The sequence below is a fragment of the Symsagittifera roscoffensis genome, chromosome 2, assembly GCF_963678635.1.
Source record: "Symsagittifera roscoffensis chromosome 2, txSymRosc1.1, whole genome shotgun sequence".
In the NCBI taxonomy this organism is placed as follows: Eukaryota; Metazoa; Xenacoelomorpha; order Acoela; family Convolutidae; genus Symsagittifera; species Symsagittifera roscoffensis.
In genome coordinates, this window is record NC_087063.1 from 85,640,216 (window position 1) to 85,661,282 (window position 21,067).

The window sequence follows — 21,067 nt, forward strand, 5'->3', positions numbered from 1 at the left end:
TGCTTTTATTAGAGTCATTGAACCTAGTCAAGTCTTAAAGTTCGGTTCATTTGCTTTGTAAAACTGACGGCAAACTTCACTATCTAAAAACAAAAGTGGAAATGTCACGACGAAAATGGGATCGACTTCTAGTTTCGGAAGAGATTTCAATTTTCAGATTTCTCAACGGAATACAGAATTTACCTACAGTTTTCTCGAATTGAGTTAGTTGTATCTAAAAAGTGGTATTGTAAATGTATCTTGGAATTCAAAGAGCTTTACGGCCATATAGTTTTTCCCTTGAAGTCAGTTTTTAATCTGTTCCCCTGTTTTTGACTCTTTTCCAGTTGTCTGTTGGCTATGTTGTTCGAACTTAAACGACTTCGAGGATCTTTCTCACTTGGTCTAGCGGTAATATGGGCGCTATTGCAACCGAGGGTCTTGAGCTTGAATCTTGGTCGGGCCTTGTTTCTTTTGTGTTACTTTGTTTATCTGTTCTTTTTCTTGTTTACTTACTTTGTTTTCTTGTTTATTTACTTCTACTTTGTTTACCTGCTTAGTGTTCGATGGTTTATTTGCCAAAGCATAGACGGCTTATTTGCCAATACATAGACTTTTCTGCTTATTTAAACAAGCTTACTAGAATTGACATTAGTTCTTTTTGTGATTTTAGCATTTTGGATTTTGGAAATCTGAGTTGGTAAAACGGCTTAGTAAGCTTGATTCATTTACGGGTGATGGTTTTTAAAAGTTTCAGTATTTAACTTACTTTATATTTTTGAAATTTTGGCTTAACTGGTCTGCCCAACTTTTGTCGGCTTTTTACTTGCCCAATAATCAAAAGGCTATTTAGTGCTGGTGGTTGTTTTTCGCGATTTTTTTTCTACAATGAGTTTTTATACTAGCAAGCTGTTAGATAGTACGAGCCTTCTTTTTTTCTAACCTTACTGGCAAAAAAGTGTTCATTAAGTGGAACTTTCATATCGCTAGCGTTTGTGAAGAAGTATTAAGCCTGAGTGTTTAGTGCGTTAGACTCATAATCTCTTGGTGGCAGATCGAATCCGAGACGTAGCCGAATTTTTAGTAATTCGTAGAATTTCGAATCATATAATTACAACATGCAGGAAATAAAAAAACTTAAGGCAGCTACAATGAAGCTTGCATACAGTAAGTAAAATCTTAGATGAGCTAAATATTAGATGAGCTGAATAAGACAAAAACATAAAAGACAAATAATAGACAAAACTTTTTGAAACGAAACTCTTCTATTTAAAAAAAAAACTGGTTGTCTTCAGATTTGAAACCAGGTCCTCTGCCTTCTCAGGCGTACTCGTTATAGGCAGACTAAGTGTGTCAGAGACGCTAAAAATTGAAATTCTTTAAGAACCAATATGCCGACTGATTATGTTCAACAAGTTGTTAAGCCAAAAAGAGTATATTCCAAGAATAACGAACCGAGGTGTCAAAGGCTCAATTGATTTTGTTAAACTACTTGTTAATCTAAAAAAAAATTAGTCCGATTTTTATACGCCTGCTTATCGCAAGCGTTCGAAGTTAAAACAAATCACGTTGCAGATATTGAGTTTCACGAATCTATTATGGTTGACACTTTTTTTCATCACCCTGACTCTTTTGGAGAGGATGGGTGATGCTGATTGATTATGTTTTCCTACTTTCGCAGCTGAATGCTCAATTAGCATCACCCATTATCTCCAAAAGGATCAGGGTGATGAAAAAAGTCAGCTTTTCTCTGTTTCTTTGCGTTCATCCCCACTTTTTGAACTGTCTGTTTGCTGTGTTTATTAACTTTGACTTCATCTTTCATGATGGCAATTCTGTTTTTGTTTCTAGGGGACTTAAGCCGAACGTTTTGCGCTCAGCTGCCGCTCGATTAATTGTTTTGAATTTTCATTAATCGCCGTCGATTGTGTTTTTGGACATGTTTACCGCAAGAAGAACATCTCTACTGAAAGCAATTTGAAGTTTTTTAGTCATGGTTTTCCAAAATTTTAACAATTCTTTCGGACTTAGAGGCTCTCCTTTGCTTTGCTGTCTGGTAACTTGCAATGCAATTTTTATGATGTCGCGCAAGCGGTGTGAAGCTCTGCTTCGCCTCTGTGTATACATTATCAAGGTGTTAGTGCGCAACTGTAGCGTGGAGTAACAGACATACTTGCGAGGATAAAGGTCTGTAGTGGGAATTCCACCAGAATTTTTTCTTTGTATGTTACGATGTTACCAAAATCTTGGTCGGAGTTTTGCTTGTCTGCTTATTTTTTGTCCGCTTGGATGCCTACGACTTGCCTATGATTCAAATCTATTCAGTTTGTTCCGATTATGTGCGAGTAATCGCGTTTCAAGAAATTTTGCGGAATAGTTGATGTTTTTTTCAAAAAACTCTTACAGTTTTTCTTATTCCTTCAAGATTTTGTCTTTGCATTGTTTTCATAGGTGCTTGTGGTTTTTTTCGTTGTTTTTCAGAAGCAATTTATAATTTAGTTCACGCTCACTTTTTTTCACGGTTTGAAGGGAATCATTCTAAGTTCCGTTCATTTCCGTTTCTAAAATGAAGGGAAACTCTACTATCGAACAACAAAAGTGTAAAGGTGACGAAAAACTTCATTGACTTCTAATAAAAAAAGTCCAGCTTTCTCACAATTGGTTCATTAAAAAGCAGCTTTCTCACAATTGGTTCATTAAAAAGCAGCTTTCTCACAATTGGTTCATTAAAAAGCAGCTTTCTCACAATTGGTTCATTAAAAAGCAGCTTTCTCACAATTGGTTCATTAAAAAGCAGCTTTCTCACAATTGGTTCATTAAAAAGCAGCTTTCTCACAATTGGTTCATTAAAAAGCAGCTTTCTCACAATTGGTTCATTAAAAAGCAGCTTTCTCACAATTGGTTCATTAAAAAGCAGCTTTCTCACAATTGGTTCATTAAAAAGCAGCTTTCTCACAATTGGTTCATTAAAAAGCAGCTTTCTCACAATTGGTTCATTAAAAAGCAGCTTTCTCACAATTGGTTCATTAAAAAGAAGTGTCAGTCATAAATTTAGCTTGAAGTTCAATGAGCTCTAGGGTCATATATTTTTACTTTGAAATTCCAAAATTGCAGTTTTCAAAAATAAAACATTTGTCTTGCTTTCATTGACTCTTACTTTGTTTTACTTTGAAATTATTTGTATTTAATGATTTTGTTTGTTTTTGACAATTTCAGATAGAATGAGTTTTTGTGTTTATCACAGCGCAGCCATTACTGCCTGACAACTTTGCTTACAATATTTTGTGTGAAAGTAATCTAATGAAAGCAGCAGTTGATTAGAGGTTAGCTTAAATACCGATTGTTTGGGAGGTATGAGGTTCCAACCCCCCAAGAAGAAAAAAAACATTCTCCAATAGTAAAATTTACATAACAAAACACATTAGTCAAGAAACCTCCGGAAAGGGTAGCTAATGAGATCTTAACTAGAAACACAAGAGTTTGTTTTAAAATGAATAATAAAAATTATTTTTTTAAAAATGTTTTGGCTATGCCAGGAGGAATGATTGCACCTGCAGGGGATTGAACCCCATCAATTGGGACGAAAGTCACGCTTATTACCGCTAGACAAACATGCTTTTTTCAAATAAGAAAATTAAAATTAATTTAAACGAATTCTAAATTTTTTAAAACCCTTTTCTTCCATCTTCGTACCCACTGCTTTTTCCCGACCCACACTACTCCCCTATTCATCGGGTACCCCATAAAACCAGCCCGTCTCCGAGTATCGGGTAAGGACTTTAGAAGTCGAACCCGTGATGCCATGTTCGGCCTCTGAGTAGTTAGCTCTAGGTTATGATGGTAAATTGTGTTTTTTTTTACAACATAGGGATCTTCAATCAGTGTTTATTAGCTTAGAGTTTTCAAAAATTAAAAGCTCATTTAGATGAAGCTCCGAATGTAGTTGATAAATTTCTACTACTAATACTACGACTTCGCGTCATTTTGCGGAAGTAAATGAATATAAAATTTTTTTAAAATTGAAAACCCTCTGATTGAAGTGACGCTCTTTGGCTTTTTGATTTTTTTGGCGCTTAACGGTCAATACATTTGGTGAACAATTCTCTAATTCCTTTGTACGTGGTATTTGCATCACCTTGATTTATAAGTTGAGCAAATTTGTGCTTAGGTGAAAGTTCTGTACTTGTTAAACATGATAAAAAAGATAGGTGACGATATACCTTTGGAAACTCTAGTAATGGAAATCAAACTCAACTGAACTTCGATTGAGTAATGATAACTAACATTTGATGTTGTAAAATATCAGATTAAGTAAAAATAAAGATTAACGTTTTCTAAAAGGCAGATTGATCATCGCAACTAGCAGATTGGTCAGTCAGCCGAAGCCGGTTAGGCTCTTTGAACACCAGCTCGAGTCCATTAGATTCTTCTACCTTCCTATGTTCTTCCTTGACTAGTTTCTCTATAGAAAACATCAAAATTGATATCACCACAGATTGTGTGCATCGTTTCAGTAGTTATAATTTCTATAATTCTGTCTAGGCGTTCAATGAGCTCCATTTTTTGTTTCCTGGTTTCTTATAGATAACAGTGATTTTACAAGATTTGACGATATAGAAGGCTCTTCCTTGCTTTGCTGTCTGCCAGCTTGCAATGCTATTTTTATGATTTCGCGCAAGCGGTGTAGAGCTCTGCTTCGCCTCTGTGTATACAATAAAGTTTACAATATAGTTTTGCTTGTCTGCTTATTTTTGTCAGCTTGGATGCCTACGACTTGCCTATGATTCAAATCTATTCAGTTTGTTCCGATTATGTGCGAGTAATCGCGTTTCAAGAAATTTTGCGGAAGAGTTGATGTTTTTTCAAAAAACTTTTACAGTTTTTCTTATTCCTTCAAGATTTTGTCTTTGCATTGTTTTCATAGGTGCTTGTGGTTTTTTTTCGTTGTTTTTCAGAAGAAAATTATAATTTAGTTCACGCTCACTTTTTTTTTCACGGTTTGAAAAGAATCATTTTAAGTTCCGTTCTTTTCCGTTTCTAAAATGAACGGAAACTCTACTATCGAACAACAAAAGTGTAAAGGTGACGAAAAACTTGAATGACTTGAAAAATAAACCAATAAATCCGATGAAAACTATTTATTGATAATCTCCATTATTCAAAAGTGAAGATTTTTAGGTATTTAACAATTGGTCTGCAACATGTTCTAAATCGATTTTTTTGCTGCTTGTGCTTGACCTGAATAAGAATAGTTGAGTTGAATGAGCGCTGGGCATGTGTTTTGTTTTGTTGTTTGCAGAAACAGTTTCTGAAGGAGGAGGAGGAGGAGGAGAAAAAGAGGATGTTGAAGGAGTTCCCTCGGCTGAAAGAGCAGATAGAGAAGTTGGAGCTACAGTCAGTATACTTCATGCAGTAGTCTCTTTCACACTGCCGATACTTAAAATACTTCATCAGTTGGGAGATAGTTTATCTAACATATCATTAGCGACGAATACAATTCGAATGACTCTTCTCGTGAATAGGATTTGAAATGATTCAAGAATAGTGATGTGATTTAAGGTTGAGGCAAATGTTGTGCATGAAATAATGAGTATGTCTGTTGTGTTCAGACTGTCCGACAGCGAAGGAAGGGAAGAGTGGCTGAACAAAGAGATCAAAGGTAAAAAGGGTGTCCTTGCTCATTTGCTGGTGGCATCTTCTTTTGCAGAAGGCTGTACTAAACTAAATTCACATTTTTTACTTTGGTGGCAACAGCACAAGAGTGTTTTTAGCAGAGGAAAGACTGCTGCGCAATTTGTGTGTCAATACTTAATCATTTTGATTCTGGAGCGCACTTCAAAAGACGTGCCGTTTTTTGGTCGAAACCCTAAAAATGTGTGTTTTGCCCTGTTTTACTTGGCCGATGACGTTTTTTTTAACGAAACTGATTAGTTTTTTATTTTGTCAATTAACTTTTCAGATTGTTTTCAAAGTTGTTCTGTCATTTAAACTAATCAGTTAGCAAAAACAATTTAGTTATGAGTTGTTTGGGATTTTGTTATGGATCATGACTGGTTGGTAATAAATACTTAATAGCTTTCTAAGTTGGAAGCGAAATATGAAGATTTTTTTTACAAACTGATTTTTTAAATTTGAAAATGTGACATCCTTGATGAGACGTTTGATCAGTTTGACTATCATCACAGTACATGTTTCGAGTAACTGTTTTCTGATGCTTGTTAGTACAACTACATCTAAAGTGTAACGCAGATATACTAGTCGACCATACTCGTACATGGCGTCTTCGGTTCATCGACTTTCTTCTCTTTATGCAACGTACTCATCATTTTTGTGCCAATCGTTTCTTCATCCGGTGCCATTGTCACCTTCTTCGGCAGCCTCTCGAACGTAAGTGGGACTGGCTGCATAGCATCACTCTCGTGGCAGATCATTGATTTCTTCTCGTTCACAAGTAGGTCATAGCGCTACTTGAGCTCCTGGGCAAAGAGGATCACATGGGCGTCAAGCTCGCTGTTGCCGACTACGATCAATGTGATCACCTCCTTGAAGCTTTCAACCTCAACCATCGCCTGTTTGTATCCAAGTGCTTTTACCTTTCGTTCTTTCCTTGCGAAAGTTCCCTTAGACTTTCCATTGAACTTACGGACAGGGGCACCGTACCTGAGGAGCTCAAGCAATCCATAAGATTTCAAATTGAAATCTGTTAATTGTCAATTTCAATATTCGCTAGTTCGTCGCAAAACTCACCGCTTGTCCGTCCGTTCTGGTCTGGATGCAATAACTTATCCTTCCGGCTTTTTTTAAATCTTCGGAGTGGGCCATACTCTGCCACATCCTGCTTTCGTCCAAAGGAGGGCCAATATCTTGGCACCGAGCTACCGCCCGCATTAGTACAGCGCCGTTGATAGTCCACTCTGGTTTCTGATTTTCTCTTCAGCGTGCTGAGACCAATTAACATGTGTCTGAACAAGTTCTCGTCAACCATAACTGCTACTTTCTCAGTTATTGCACCTATCTCCAGCTTCATGAATGTCAGGTCATGAATGACAGCTCCGTCTTGTCTGGGACCACAGTAGTTCATCGGCTCTTTCCTCGGATGCATCATTCTGAACTCAACATAGTTGATCCAGTTCGAATTGCCAACACTTTCTAGTTCGGCTCCCAATAGAAACAGATTGTCTATTTTTGCTTTAACAACAACAACAGAAAGACTTAAATTCCTTCCATGAAGGTATAAAGAAATGTAATAACAAAATCAAGACGTACAAGTAGAACAATTTTAGTTAATAAACCAAGAGCACGATTTTTGCATTGAGTATGCATTCGCTGTGATATTGAATAGAAATGTTTGAATGTTTCTCCTGAAGGTAGCGGCAGGTAGCGGGACTATCATAAATGTCGATTCCAAGACCAGGATGGGCGAGAAAATGATTCGCAAGTTTCACCACACGATTAAAGAAGGACTCCCCAGTTCGTCGTTTCCTATTGCGTCGGATCTCAAACATAACTGTATCGGAGGATCGGTGACCGGCCATTTCCGGTGCATAAGAGACAAAGTGGAACAAATCAAAATCTAATTTGTCGTTGAGAAGTTTGTTGAAAAGGGTGAGGTGAGATCATTGAGTTGGTGGATGAGAGAAATAGGCAACATATTTGTCACACGGAGTAGAATGTTGTAAGGAGCTGTGTAGTTGCGTGTACTCCATCTTAGCGCTCTACATTGGAACGCTTCTAGCTTGCGGATACTGGTAAGGTCTGGGAACCAGGTTTGAGAAGCATAAAGAATAACTGAGAGAACACATGACTTATAAAGTTGGAGTTTGGTAGTGGTGGGGCAGGTAATTGGGATGTTTTTTTTTCAACACGAACAAACTCCTGTTGGCTGAAGCTAACTTTTTTTCAATATGCGGTCTCCACGACAGGTCATCGGCCACCCATACACCAATGTCTTTGATGCAAGAGACGGTCGATATCTGATGATTTCCAATTGTGAGTTGATATGTGTCGTCAGTTTTTCCGAATAACATCGTTTTACACTTGTCTGGGTGAAAAGTCATTGAGTTCTCGATAGACCAAGCAAGGAAATTATCAATATCGTGTTGTAGATTCTTTGCTATGGGTGATTCTGTCGAAATCATTTTGCTATCATCGGCAAACAGAAAACAGTCGGAGTATTTACATTAGTCTGGGAGGTCATTAATGAATATAATGAATAACAACGGACCTAGGACGCTCCCTTGAGGAACACCACTAGTAACCGAAGCAATGTAAGAGAGAACCCCGTTAATGTTCACACATTGAGTTCTGTCAGCGAGGTAACTCCGGATGAGTTCAATGAAACTTGGGTCGAGGCCCATTTTTTTCAGTTTGTGCAATAAAACGACATGAGGCACTTTGTCGAATGCTTTTTGAAAATCGAAGTATACCGCGGAGGGCTTCTTATTGTTCTCAAGTTGATTGTAGATATTGTCAAGATAGGCTAGTAGTTGAGTAACCGTGGATCGATGTTTTCGGAAGCCGTGTTGTTGCTTGGACAACTGCGACTTTATTCTAGGATAAAGAAAGTTGAAAATTAGTCGCTCCAGAATGAGAGAGAGCCGAGGTAGAATGCTAATGGGGCGATAATTGGAAATAAGAGACCGAGAGCCATCTTTGAAGATAGGTGTTATGTAACTGCATTTCCATGTAGTGGGCCACACACAAGAGGATAGAACAAAGGAGAAAAGAATGTAAGCAAAAGGGGCTAATACTGCTGAGGCGTTGTGATACAGGCAGGACGGAAGGCCATCGTAAGACTGAGAATGTGAATCAGGGCATTTCGACGAGAGTGTTTCAACTTTTTTTACATCGAAGTTTGAATCATTCAAAAATATACTGAGTTGTTGGTCACCAGGTGGTTCAGGATTATCTGTTGTAATTGGATTAAACACGGAAGCGAAAAATCCATTGAAAAGATCGGCTTTGTTCCGGTCATCGGTTGCGAATTTAGTTTCCCAGGTGAGTTTAGATGGCAGGGGGGCTTTCCCCGAGAATCGTTTCAGAAACTTAAAAGCTTCTGATGTAGACATCCAGCAGATGTCTTTTAGCAGAACGACTTTATCGAGCTCTGCCGACTCGAGAAAATTGTTTCTTGTAGCGTGTAGGAACTCTTCATTGAAGATTGAGTTCAATTTGTGCTTCTTCCTCTCCAAGGTTTCTAGTTTATTAAGCATGTGCATTGTGTGAGAGGAATAATAAAAAGGCCTAGTGGCGCGTTTCTTGCGTTTACGAGGGACCGTAGAAGAAAGTGCATTGTGGACCATGCTAGTCCATTCTGCACTGAAATCATTCAAAGACATACAGTCAATGGCCTGTGCCACACGAGTAATGGGTGGGAGGGATAGGGCGAAACGTTCAGGATTGAAGGAGCTCCAGGCTAGCTGTTGATTGGAGATGACGGCTGTATTGTAGTGGCTTTTCGAGAGTTGAAACAGTACACCAGCATGATCTGATAGGTTGCTCCATTTCGGGTTTTCGATGTGTTCTATTATATCAGTGTTGGTTACAAGTATAATATCCAGAAGATTGCCTTAATTGTGGGTCGGGAAGGACAGAACTTGTTGGAGATTATTCTCCTGGCACCAGTTAAGGAAAGGAAGGTCAACAGCTTTGGTTGATTGATAGGTCGGCCAGTCAGTATCAGGGAAATTGAAGTCACCGAGTATTAAAGTTTCATAGTGAAGACTATTTGAGGAATTGAAAGATTCTGTAAACAGGGTAAAATATTCAGATAAACAGCTACTCAGAGTCTGCGGCGAAATAGCATAGTTGCTGCTTCTTGGCGGATTATAAACCGTGATAATCAACAACATTGTAGAGTGGAATGTGATGATACAGGCACAGGCAAAGTCTTTTTCAACTCCAATGCTGGTGAAGTCAACACTATTAAATACAGAATTATTGGCAGCAATGAGGACGCCTCCGTGCGCCCCATTTGTTCGATCTGACCGACTGATAATATTATAGTTGCTCGCAGGAAAGACACTCATATCAGGGTGGTTACTGTCTAGCCATGTTTCTGATAGTAAGAGGATATCAGGGTTGTAAGAAGTGAAAAAATTCAGATACGGTAATCTTCTCTGAAGACTAAGAAGGCTTTGGACATTCATCATCATCAGGGAAATATTGTTCCTCGGAGTTGTCAGTCACAATTGAGAGATTGTGGAATGGAGAGTGTCAACATCGGCTAGTGTGTCAAGCTGTTTGTCTTTATAGTAGAGAGTATGATTTTTGATTTTCATGTCTTCTTTCCTGATGCCCTTTGGAGAGAGAAGGTAGCGTGTTTTAAGCAGTGCTTCCTCTTATTTCTTTCTTCTTTGGTGCAGTCGCCTCGAAGGAAGAAGGAGGAGTCCTTGAGCAGGCCAGAGGAAGCCTTGACCCGTTTGGCGGTTATTGCATTGTGAAATTGGACGATGAGAGGACGAGGCTTTCTTGCGTTTTTGATTAATGAGCCTCTACGGTATACATCAGTGATGACAGCATCCGCGCACTTCACAATCTTCAGAACTTTTTCTACATTTGAGTTTTCTTTGAGGAGTCTATCAGATGGAGACTTGAAATCTGTCACTTCGGGCACGTTCAGTATTACTACTGATTCTTTTCGATGTTCATCGTTGTCAGGAGGAGGAAAATCAGCTGGGTTTGTGGTGGAGGTTAATCCATTGACTTTGGTTGTGATTTCCATCAGAGACTTTTTCACTCTTTTGCTTTCACTTTTGGCTTCTGCTGAACAACTTGCTTTGACCTGGGTGGAAAGATCATTAATGGAATTTTCAAGTTTGGGAATGTTCAGTAGAAGTTCTTGGTGCCTGTTTGCCGTTCGTAACTGTGATTTGGACTCCCGTAGGAGGCATAGTAGGCTTTCTTTGGTTTGCTCGGATGTGATTTTATTGAAGTGTTCGGCGTTGGCGTGTACAAGTTCTTCTATTGTTGGAAAGTAATCGCGTTTCTGGTGACCATCCATTGCAGTGCAAGAAGATAATCCAGTAGGAAGAGAGGAATAAGAATAAGAAGTGAATGAGAGAAGGTAATACGAGAAGATACCGCCTGCAGACGCAAACGTCCAAACTACAGGGATTCAAAAGTCCAAAAGTCAAACTCCAAAAGTCGTCGGCCGTATCCAAGCGATAGCTCCGGGGGTTGAATGGAGGACGTAGGTCCGTCAAACACTGTTTCCGGAGGTGACAGGGAGCAGCTCGTTCACAATATCGTGCCACAGGATTATTTTTTCTGATTTAGGGATAAATTTTGCTCGATTTTTGGACAATTTTGCTTGTGTCTTTCACCACTTCTCGAGGGAATGATGTAGAGAGCTTGCTCCAATAACAATAACCATTTAATTTATTAAGGGCCACCACGGCTGCCCTTTCAATTCATAATAACCTGAAACTATTTAATAAGTTTATCACAACAATTAGGCTATTTTTGCACTACAGATTGTGCAACAGATTTGTACAACAGATTATCACCACAGATTGTCTATTTTTGCTTTGAATAACACTCCGTGTGCATTTAGATTGTCCCGATCGATTTTCTTTTTCGTGATTCAGTCAATTAGTCTAACACTCGTTGTTGCCGAATGCAAAGATAGTTTTTCGCTCGATCAAGAAAGCCTACCCATGAGAGCCAATGTAGAATTTCTCGGGGGGTCGTCTTCTTTAAGCTGGCTTTCATTCTACTTAGCGACTACAGTGTTTCTACCCTTCATACCGTGTAATAGCGGAGGAAACAAGGACACGATATTATCCACAATCACGAACAGGTTATCTTGGTGGTCAGACTGAATCGGCCGATCAAAGGATTACGCAACTTCCCCCTTGGCTTATGCTTTTTTCGGCTCTCTTCTTGCGTTTCTAGCTAGTTCAGCAAATCGTGGGCACAATAAGTTAATTCTCAGTCGCAAGGAAAATGAAAGCAATTAACAATGTCTTTAATTAGCTAACTACTATGTAACAACTTCTATAACGAAGCCCGCGTTTCGTTCCGTTCACTGGCTTGTTAACTCTATCGTCAATGCTCGCTTGACATAATTCCAAACTCGCCTACTCCAGCAGCGCAACCCGCCCACACTACTAATTCAACCCTTTACTAAATTGTGAGAAACAACTAGCCTCGCTTCAAGTATTTGTCCTCCACGGACCAACTATTTTTCTCGGCTCGCACAATCGTTTTCTCTTTAACTGAGAACCAACCGTTCGCTCTTTTAGTGTATGTGTTCTAACTCACGAAGGCTCTCCGGTACTCTTCTTTCCTTATCTTTATTTACAATTAGTCTTAGTTAAATCACGCCTTTCCCTATCAGTCCTGACATCCGTTTAAATCACCCTGACATCCGCTTAAATCACCCGTCAGCACATGTTTATGACTACGTGCACCCTCCTCTCACCAAAGCCACGTATTCAATTAAGTTTTTATCAATCTTTTCACGCTGATTAGATGCCCGGTATGATTAGATACCCTGGATTTCAAGCAACCTCCAAACCATGATTTTCTCAAGGTCTTTTTTATCCCGTTAACATTCCGACCTCCCAAGGGTAGGGGAGAGACCCTTTTCATGGGTAGCTTTTTCATGTCAAGCATCTAAAGTTTCCGACCTTCTAGCTATCAGGAGAACTTAGTTCGTCTATTAGGGGTCAATTTAGGCCAAAAAGGTTCCTCCGGGGAGTCAAGTAATTCGTCCTTTCATGCTATTTAGGATATCTAATTCCCACGCCGCGTTCCTACTACTGCCAATTTCCTCTCGGACTTTATTAAAGTCAAGTTGAATTGCTATTAATAGATCATTCGCCAAGCTAAGCTGAACCCAATATTTACCGAGTCCACTTTGAATTAATTCTACTACTCCAAGATGGCGATATAAAACTATATCTATCAGATTCAGCTTAAGACTATAATAGATAAGTTTCTTCACAATTTTTAGTAGGTGTTCGATTCCTATTTCCATGGGTTACGCTGGGGAATACGCCACTTTCCTATGTTAATCCTAGGGTTTTCTATGCAATTTTTGGGTCATAACGTCCAAAGGTCAACCGGAGTCAAGCTTCCTCGAACAGGTTCAGGGTGTGTTTTAGGTCGGAATTACCAATTTTTAAACATATTACATTAATACTTTCCAAGTTATCTCATTTCTAGTATCCATTATCACTTTTCCCGGGAAAACCCTATTAACACAGAAAGAAGTAGCGGGAAAGTTTACTTACAAGGGTTCTTTTTCCGGCGGTGGGGCCTAGTATCTATTGTCGCGATAAAATCAGTATATTGTTGTTCATTATTCTGCGTAAATTGCCTAGTTCCGGTCTAAGGGGGTGTTTTTTCCAGTGCCAACAGCTTCCGATTCAACCGTAGGAAAGGTTTCGAATTATAGCGTCTGATGTATCTTGCCGCTATCTATCTTCCTTCCAAGTTCAAGCTCCTTGAGTTCCTTGGGGCCCGAAAATCGGCTTCCGGAAGTTAGGGGTGGGTTTTTTTACACTGGGCATCAAACCGAAGTGGGGGTCCTGGAGGTTTGGAGTTCTAAACTTAAGCTTCCCTCAGCGAGACCTACAACATATTAGAATTTGAGCCCAATACTACCGCTAGTTGCCGAGTTCTGATAGGGCCATTTACAATTCCGGGGACCGTTATCACTTGCGCCCCATGGGTCTGAGGGGTCTCGTTTTTCATCTGCCCGGGTCAAATCATCTCTAGTCGCGGCTCTCTGAGTTTCATAACCTTGGCTTCCTTAGTTTCCGTCTGAAGGGGTTCGCTGATTTTGTTGTTTTTCTTTTTTCTGTAATAGGAGTGACGAATTCTTCGAAGATTGAACTATTTTGAGCTCGGCTCTTTGTTTACTGTTCTACTTTACTTAATGACTAATCAATCTTACACTCAGGTTACTATGGCATGTAATACAGTAGAATCGCCAATTCTACAATGGAGTTGAAAGGTGTGACTCAGTCTGTTTAAGTTGTTTTACTTTATCCGCTTTTGTAATTAACAGTCTTTTAAAATTGGAACATAGTTGTTTAGATTAACAACTTTTTTTAAACAGAATCAGTGAATCTTTTGGTATCTTGTTTTATTTTAAAATGGACCTTGTTTTGAATAATGGAGCCTAAAGATAATTTCCATGCTTACGAATACAAAATCCTCGTGTTCGGGTCCAGGCAGTAGCGCGGTGTCTTTTGCGTTCTGAAAATTTTCTGCTCTTTAAAAATCCAATATTTGGACTATCGAGTTTCCGCTTTTTTAAGTTCTCGCAGCTTGTCTTTTTCTCAAAGTTTCAGCTTCCTTAAACTTTTAGGAGTTTCACATCTATCATTTGTAATGGTGCAGATAATTGAATTCATCGATTTCGTGTAATTTTGTCTGTTTTTTTGGCGTTTATGTTTCTTCGGCTTAAATGGTTTCGGTTTATGTAGTATAAGTTAACTACCTCACTTAACATATTTGTCTTAATAGATTTTCATGTGTTAGTGGGAAGTACATGAAACTTGAAATTAGGCCCGTTGAGTCGCCAAAAAATGTTGACAAAAAATTAGAGCTACAGAATCTTCCAAATTACATCTGCTTAGTCTTTGCTCTCCTTAGTGTTAATGCTGGTTTGACGCTGACAGTCGTGTTTATTGGCTGGTTTTCGAGAAATTGAATTTCATTTTGGACGTTTGGGTGTTGTTATTTTTTGGCATTTGCTCCGTTTGGCTCCTTTGTAAATGCTTCAAAAGGTAATGTTTTGATTAAATGTTTATAAGAAGTTGGAAGCTGAATCACATTAAACCTTCAAACAAGTTGCACATGTCAAAGGACAGCATTGTGTGGTTGTGTCTGTTTAGAGTTTAAAAAGGAGATCTATGGGCTGAAGAAGCGCATTCCGATGGGGCCTCTGACGGCGGAGGAGACTTACGGGCCAGAGAGTATGAAGCAGATGTATGACGAGGCAATCGCCAACTACAAGCGCAAGAGACACGAGTGTCTAGCTTTGAAGCAGAAATTAGAGTGCGTTTTTCTTACTGCTAAATACAAAAGGACACAATTGGCTGTTTCCCTCCTTTTTCTGTTGTTGTTTCTTATTTTGTTGCTACAGCTACTGGGTGTTCGAAATTTATTCGTGGTTAGCTGAACTTTTTTCGTCTTTGATTTGATAATTTTTCAGAAAGCAGGCGGAGCAGATCGAGGAATTGGAGAAGAAACTGAAGGAGCAAGAAAGTGAGTGAAATCAGTCTTATCTCTTTTCCACTTTACATTTTCCAAACATTAATCAGATTAGAATGTTTGATTGGTTGATAGGAATAAATAGCATCATTTCAAATGCATTTTTATCTAATTGAGATGATTTTCACACTGGAGATCAGCATAGTGTATTATTATGAACCTTCTGTTTTGCAAACCTAACTTGCAAATAAAAGTCTTCACCTATTTAGAAATTTCACTGTAGCATTGGAACTTGCATGGCATCTGTTTTCAGCTTTTTTTGTGGCTAGTGTTTGTTACAAATTAAGAGTTTTCGACTGAGTGGTTAATGTGTGAGACTTTTAATCTGTAGTTCCCAGGTTCGAATCCGAGACGTAGCCGAATTTTTACTAATTCGAGGCTTATTTCTAAATTTTCTTATTGCACTTGATAGTGTTGCTTTTTGTCGTGTTCCCGCTAGTGTTTGCGAAGCGAAGTATCAGCTCTGTGTAGACTAAAATGATGAATGCAATACTTGCTTGGAATTTTAGGATAGTTAATATGGTGCAATTTATTTAGCATAATCGGATCATTTTGTCTTTTCAGTTAATCAAAAAGTAGGATAAAATTACTGGGTCATTTGATGACAAATTTATATCAAAGTGAGCCTCTTATGTAGTCACGCAAAAACCAATGGGGTCCTAATCTTCGAATTTTTGTATATATCAGTTTGTTTTCGGTTGATAGTAGAAAACTTAGGGCTCAATTGAGTTTGTTTAGGGAGAAGTAGAGCGCGATACTCACAGATAGTGTTTGGGGCTGATGACCCAGACGAACTGGAGACGCCCTCCTTTATTATCAAAGAAGACGAAGACGAGAGAGAGTCCTTGGAAAGTAAGCCAACCAGTCTTATTGTTTTCTCCCGCATGAATTATGAAGTAGAGCATGCGACCAAAGCTAGTCGTCGATGGAGCTTTTGTCAATGTGTAATGTAAAATTTTTGATCATGTATAGTAAAAATATTAAAGCAGTCAGAGAAAGATTTTAAGAAGCAGAGATACTATAAATTGTATACTACAACACAATACATTCCATGTTTAGTTTATATTAAACATTTGACAGAACCCAATTAGAAGAAAATTAGGGGCCTAGGAAATTAGGCGACAAACAAATTAGACGACCGTTAAAAAAACGGAATTTAGGCGACAAATTTTTGCGAATTTAGACGACAAGAACTGGGCCAACAACGTTTGTTGTTTTGAATGAACTTGCACAAAAGCAAAAAGAGTATATGATCACAGAACTGATTAAAATTATTTTTGTAAGTTGATTATGAAACATACATTAAATCAAACAAGTAAATTATACAACTGTGAAATTAATATCCTGATTTGTGGTTGGACAACCAGTATTTACAACCAAAAGTTAATATAAGTCTAAACAAAGTTCACGCAAGTTATCGTCTAAATTCCGTTATTTTCTGATCGTCTAATTTGTTTGTCTAGTTTCGTAAACCCCGAAAATTATTAGCCGAATATTGAATTTTCTCCCAATTATTACTGCAGTATTTAGACAACCGCGTATTTCTTCCCGTCAGTAAGCAGACAAATACTGTATCAACCAATCAGAATCGAGACAGGGAAGAAATCAATGAGTAATAATTATTTATTTCGAAAGTTTGCTTTCTCATCTCGATTCTGATTGGTTAATACAGTATTTGTCTGCTTACTGACGAGTAGGAATACGCGGTTGTCTAAATACTGCTACGTAACCTGTAATTAGTTAGTCTTATTTTGTTCGGTTTGAGGTCAACCTAGTTGTGAACCTAGTTCAATTGACCGCTAAAAAGTGTTGTTTGTTTTGCTCTATTAATATCACTGTCAGTTTTTTTTTGGAGGGTTCTCATGCTTGAAGGACCGAATGCTTGAAAAGTTTGAACCAATCAAAATGGCTAAGCGTTTCTATTGCCTAAATGCCTTACTCACAAAATCGAAGTCAATATTAACAGAAAATGTATTAAATCAGTTGAAAATACTCAAAAACATTACAAATTGCGGGTTACAACCGCAATACTATTCAGAAAATCATCAAGATTAATGAGATTTTGAATACTTTACTTTGAGATTTTGAATACTCAATTCTGATTGGCTGACAGTAAGCTAAAATTAATTTCAAGCATTCGGTCCTTCAAGCATGAGGGACGCCACCTCTTTTTTCTTGCGTTCATTTGCTCTTTAATAACTGTTTGTTGGCTCCGTTTTTTGTAGGGTAAGTAATTAAAGGGGATGTTGATAAGGCGCACTGAGCTTTTTATCAATTTAATGCAGTAGATTTTGGATCAAGTCAACAATTTCTTAACACTCTTTGCCTTTGTTGACCAGTTATACATGTACGGAGATTCCAATACTCCTGCTTGTGTTTGTTGAGACTTTCAGAAAGCTTTTGAGCGCGTTCACCGCACTATTTGATTACAAAAACTTGAATCTTTTTCATTTGACGCCCATTTTATTCATCATATGTCATCTTACCTCAGGGGCAGATTTCAATGTGTGCGTATTGGAAGCGTTATTTCACTCCCCCCCCCCCCTGCCTATTCCAAGTGGAGTGCCTTAAGGAATGTTTTAGGGCCTCTTCTGTTTTTAATTTACATAGTTGTCTTACCTGATGAAGCTGTTAGTTGTTTGTGTTTATTATTTGCTGATGATGCCAAACTCAGTGGTAATTGCAAAGATAGCCTTCAGCAAGATGTTGATAGCTTCTGCTTGTGGTCCATACGGAACAACAAGGTATTCCATGCATCAAAAACCAAACTGTTAAGTTTTCGCAATGACTTTACACATTTACTGTTGCTTTAAATGGCCACAATGTTGAACATGTTGAAATTGTTAAAGATTTGAGCGTCACAATATGTTCTTCACTTGATTGGCATGCACACACACATATCCATTAAACTGGCAAAAAAGTCTCATTACATCAAACACACTATTCCTTTCTCTGTTTCACCTTTTGTGAATTACAATTTACTCAACTCGTGTGTCTTGAGTATTCTTTTATATTGTTACCAAGTGTGGTTTGGAACGGTCACAAATTTACGTAAGCTTCTCTCTTTCCACAAAAAATTGAATTAGTGGGCTTCTGGGTTTTCTGAATAGCGATCTGGTCTACGACATCTTTCTGTGCTTCCTCAATGTTACCAACTGAGGACTTAGGGTGAGGTCATATTTATTTTTGCTCGAACTATTTAAGTTTGTTGTCTTTTGCTTTTCCTAGTAAAGCGGGCTTACGTTAAGAAAATTAAGTGATTTTTACAATGTCGTTCAAGTAGCAAATTTTCTACATCCAGAGGCTACTTCTATCGTGTAGTAGACGAAGCAAGTTATATCTCTAGAAACACGAACATCAACATTTTTGATCAGCCCAGAAAGTTTAAAGGGGATCTTCTCTCCTACCTGATCTCACTCTGGACTACCAAATCTGTTTGCACCATGTCTAGCTCTACTTGCTTTCTAAACTGTAAATGCCTCACATGCAGCTCATAACTAACTGAAAATTATTGTTCAATGAAACTTATGTTTATTTTGTTTTTTTTTTAAAACCCATTATAGGGAATTTAAGTCGTCTTCTCTCTCTCTCCCCTTATGAACTGCACTGAGAAAGGGGTGCATAGGAGAGGGGATGTTAATTTGATCCAAAATCTACTGCATTTAAATGATAGAAAGCTTAATGTCTTTAAAAGCTTCGCTTGATTTAGCTGAGTATCTATATCTATCTATCTATACTATATTTAAATGCGAGTGACAGATATCTCCCATGTTTAAGCATGATAATTTTGCATCTTTAGTGAAAGATTTTTTTCACGTTTAAGCTATATCATATATTGCAATGGTTAAGATTTTTTTCGATTTTCCAGTTTAAATTCAGTGTTTATTTCATACGGCCATTTTCGTGAAATTTTTATTTTAAAAAAATTCTCATTTTTTTTTGTAATTTTCACCCTGTATTTGGGCGCTGTCGGGGTACTTTCAGGGGTCGCAAAGCTTGCCTCTAAAAATGACTGTTCAAATCTTTGAAGTTTTTGAGAAATGACGTTTTTTAGGTTTGTTTTTTCAAAAGTTTCCAGAGAACTTAGATATAAAAATTTTCACAAAATTGAAATCCCTATCTCGATAGTGAAGCTCTGTCAGTAGTTGCGAATGGCTGCTCAAAACCTTGTAGTTTTCCAGATATGACGTTTTTTGTGATTTTTTCAAAAAAAATTTCCGAAAATTTAAATTATTTTTTTTTTCATTAAAATTCGAAGTTTTCAATTCTGTAGTGGGGCTGTCAAATAATTCAGAGGTTTTCAGGAGTTGCGAATCTTGCCTCCAAATATGACTGCTCAAATCTTGTTGGTTTTCGAAATATGAAGTCTTCATTGATTTTATAGAAATTTTCATAAAACCCAGTTTCCAAATTAATTCATAAATTTTGTAATTCCTAATCCTGTAGTTGGCGGTGGTTAGAGTGCACTTAGGCGCTGCGAGTGTTCCCTCCCAATAACACTGCTCAATTTTTTGGTAGTTTTGGAGATATGACGTTTTTATGATTTTTAAAAAAAATTTCAATAAAACGTAAGATTTTAAAAAATTCCAAAACTTTGAAGATTTTAATCATTTTGTTGGAAACTGTCAGGGTGCTCTCAGGGATTGCGAAGCTTGCCTCTGAATTTGACTGCTCAATCCTTGTAGTTTTGCAGATATGACGTTTTTTGTGATTTTTTAAAAAAAATTTCAGTAAACTTAAATTTAATTTTTTTTCATAAAAATTCTAGGGCTGTCAGAGTATTCTCAGGTTCTCAGGGGTTGGGAATCTTGACTCCAAATATCAGTGCTTAAATCTTGTATCGCTTAAAGCTTCGGGAGGGAGGAGGTTCGACGGGGGAGGATGTTAAACTCGATCCGTTTCATCAAAAAAAGTGACAATGTTATCTTGAAATTCAAATAGCTTTTTATCAATTTAAATTTTGAAAAAAAAAACCAATTAAACAGCAGGTGCTTGTTTTTTTTATCAATTTAATGTTGTTTTATGAGAAGGTGAATAGTTTTCCTACCTGTCTATTTGAAAATCAATTCTGCGGTGTGAGTTTCGTGGTTTTATTCTCTCAGATACTATGACAGTAGCTTCGACTACGTCATTGAGAAGAGCACCGCCTGTGGGAAAAGAAAAGAAGGCTCACAGCTCGAAGTTTGCCAGATTGGACGGAGAATCTGGCCGCTCGGTGCCAGTTTTAACTTCGTCAACACGTGGAAACGTGAACAAAAACAAGGAAGATATTAGCTTTCTGCTAGATTAAAACACTAATTGTATAACTGTTTCGCTCTTCTTCTCTACAACTCTCCTTGGAATAACTTATGAGCTCGTATAAACTTCCTGATAGTTACGATCTTATTCCAAAAGTGTTTCAAAGGAGTTGCGCGAAAAGAGGAACAGCGAGTGCTTGTTTTTTTGTTGTGTAGTTTGATTAAATTGTTTTGCTTGTGATTTGAATATTGGTTTTAATCAGATATTTTGCGAATAAACAGTTATTTTTGTGTCATTGAGTTATCTCGCGTGTATGATAGAATCGCAACGGAAAACTTCCCAAATGGCATAATTCCCAAATGGCATAAACAATTTCAAAAACTGTGTGGCTGAAGTGGGCGGGGGTGGTGAGTGACTCCCATGTTTTAAGATAGAGCTTCGGTGCCGATATTCCCATGTATTAGGATAGTGTATAAAATTCTCTATGTATAAGGATTAGAAATTATTTGTATTAAGATGGGGAATAGGTTTTCCAATGTATTAAGATAAGGAATGATCAGGTTTCAGTGTGATTCTCAATGATTAACCCGAAATCGAACGAAAATTACAACTTCTGAGAAAT

The 21,067-nt window shown here is 37.8% G+C and overlaps 1 protein-coding gene across 1 annotated transcript in view; it reads left to right on the plus strand.

Moving 5' to 3' along the window:
• The window catches only part of LOC134840728 (uncharacterized), a 486,809-nt gene extending 466,069 nt beyond the window's left edge, over window positions 1-20,740 (plus strand). Inside the window, exons 17-22 of the mRNA XM_063856739.1 lie at window positions 5,279-5,373; window positions 5,589-5,638; window positions 14,829-14,991; window positions 15,149-15,201; window positions 15,946-16,059; window positions 20,310-20,740. Coding sequence (XP_063712809.1) covers window positions 5,279-5,373; window positions 5,589-5,638; window positions 14,829-14,991; window positions 15,149-15,201; window positions 15,946-16,059; window positions 20,310-20,497 — 663 coding nt within the window. The 3' untranslated portion in view covers window positions 20,498-20,740. The remainder of the gene's footprint in view (window positions 1-5,278; window positions 5,374-5,588; window positions 5,639-14,828; window positions 14,992-15,148; window positions 15,202-15,945; window positions 16,060-20,309) is intronic.
• Window positions 20,741-21,067: the final 327 nt, after the last annotated feature.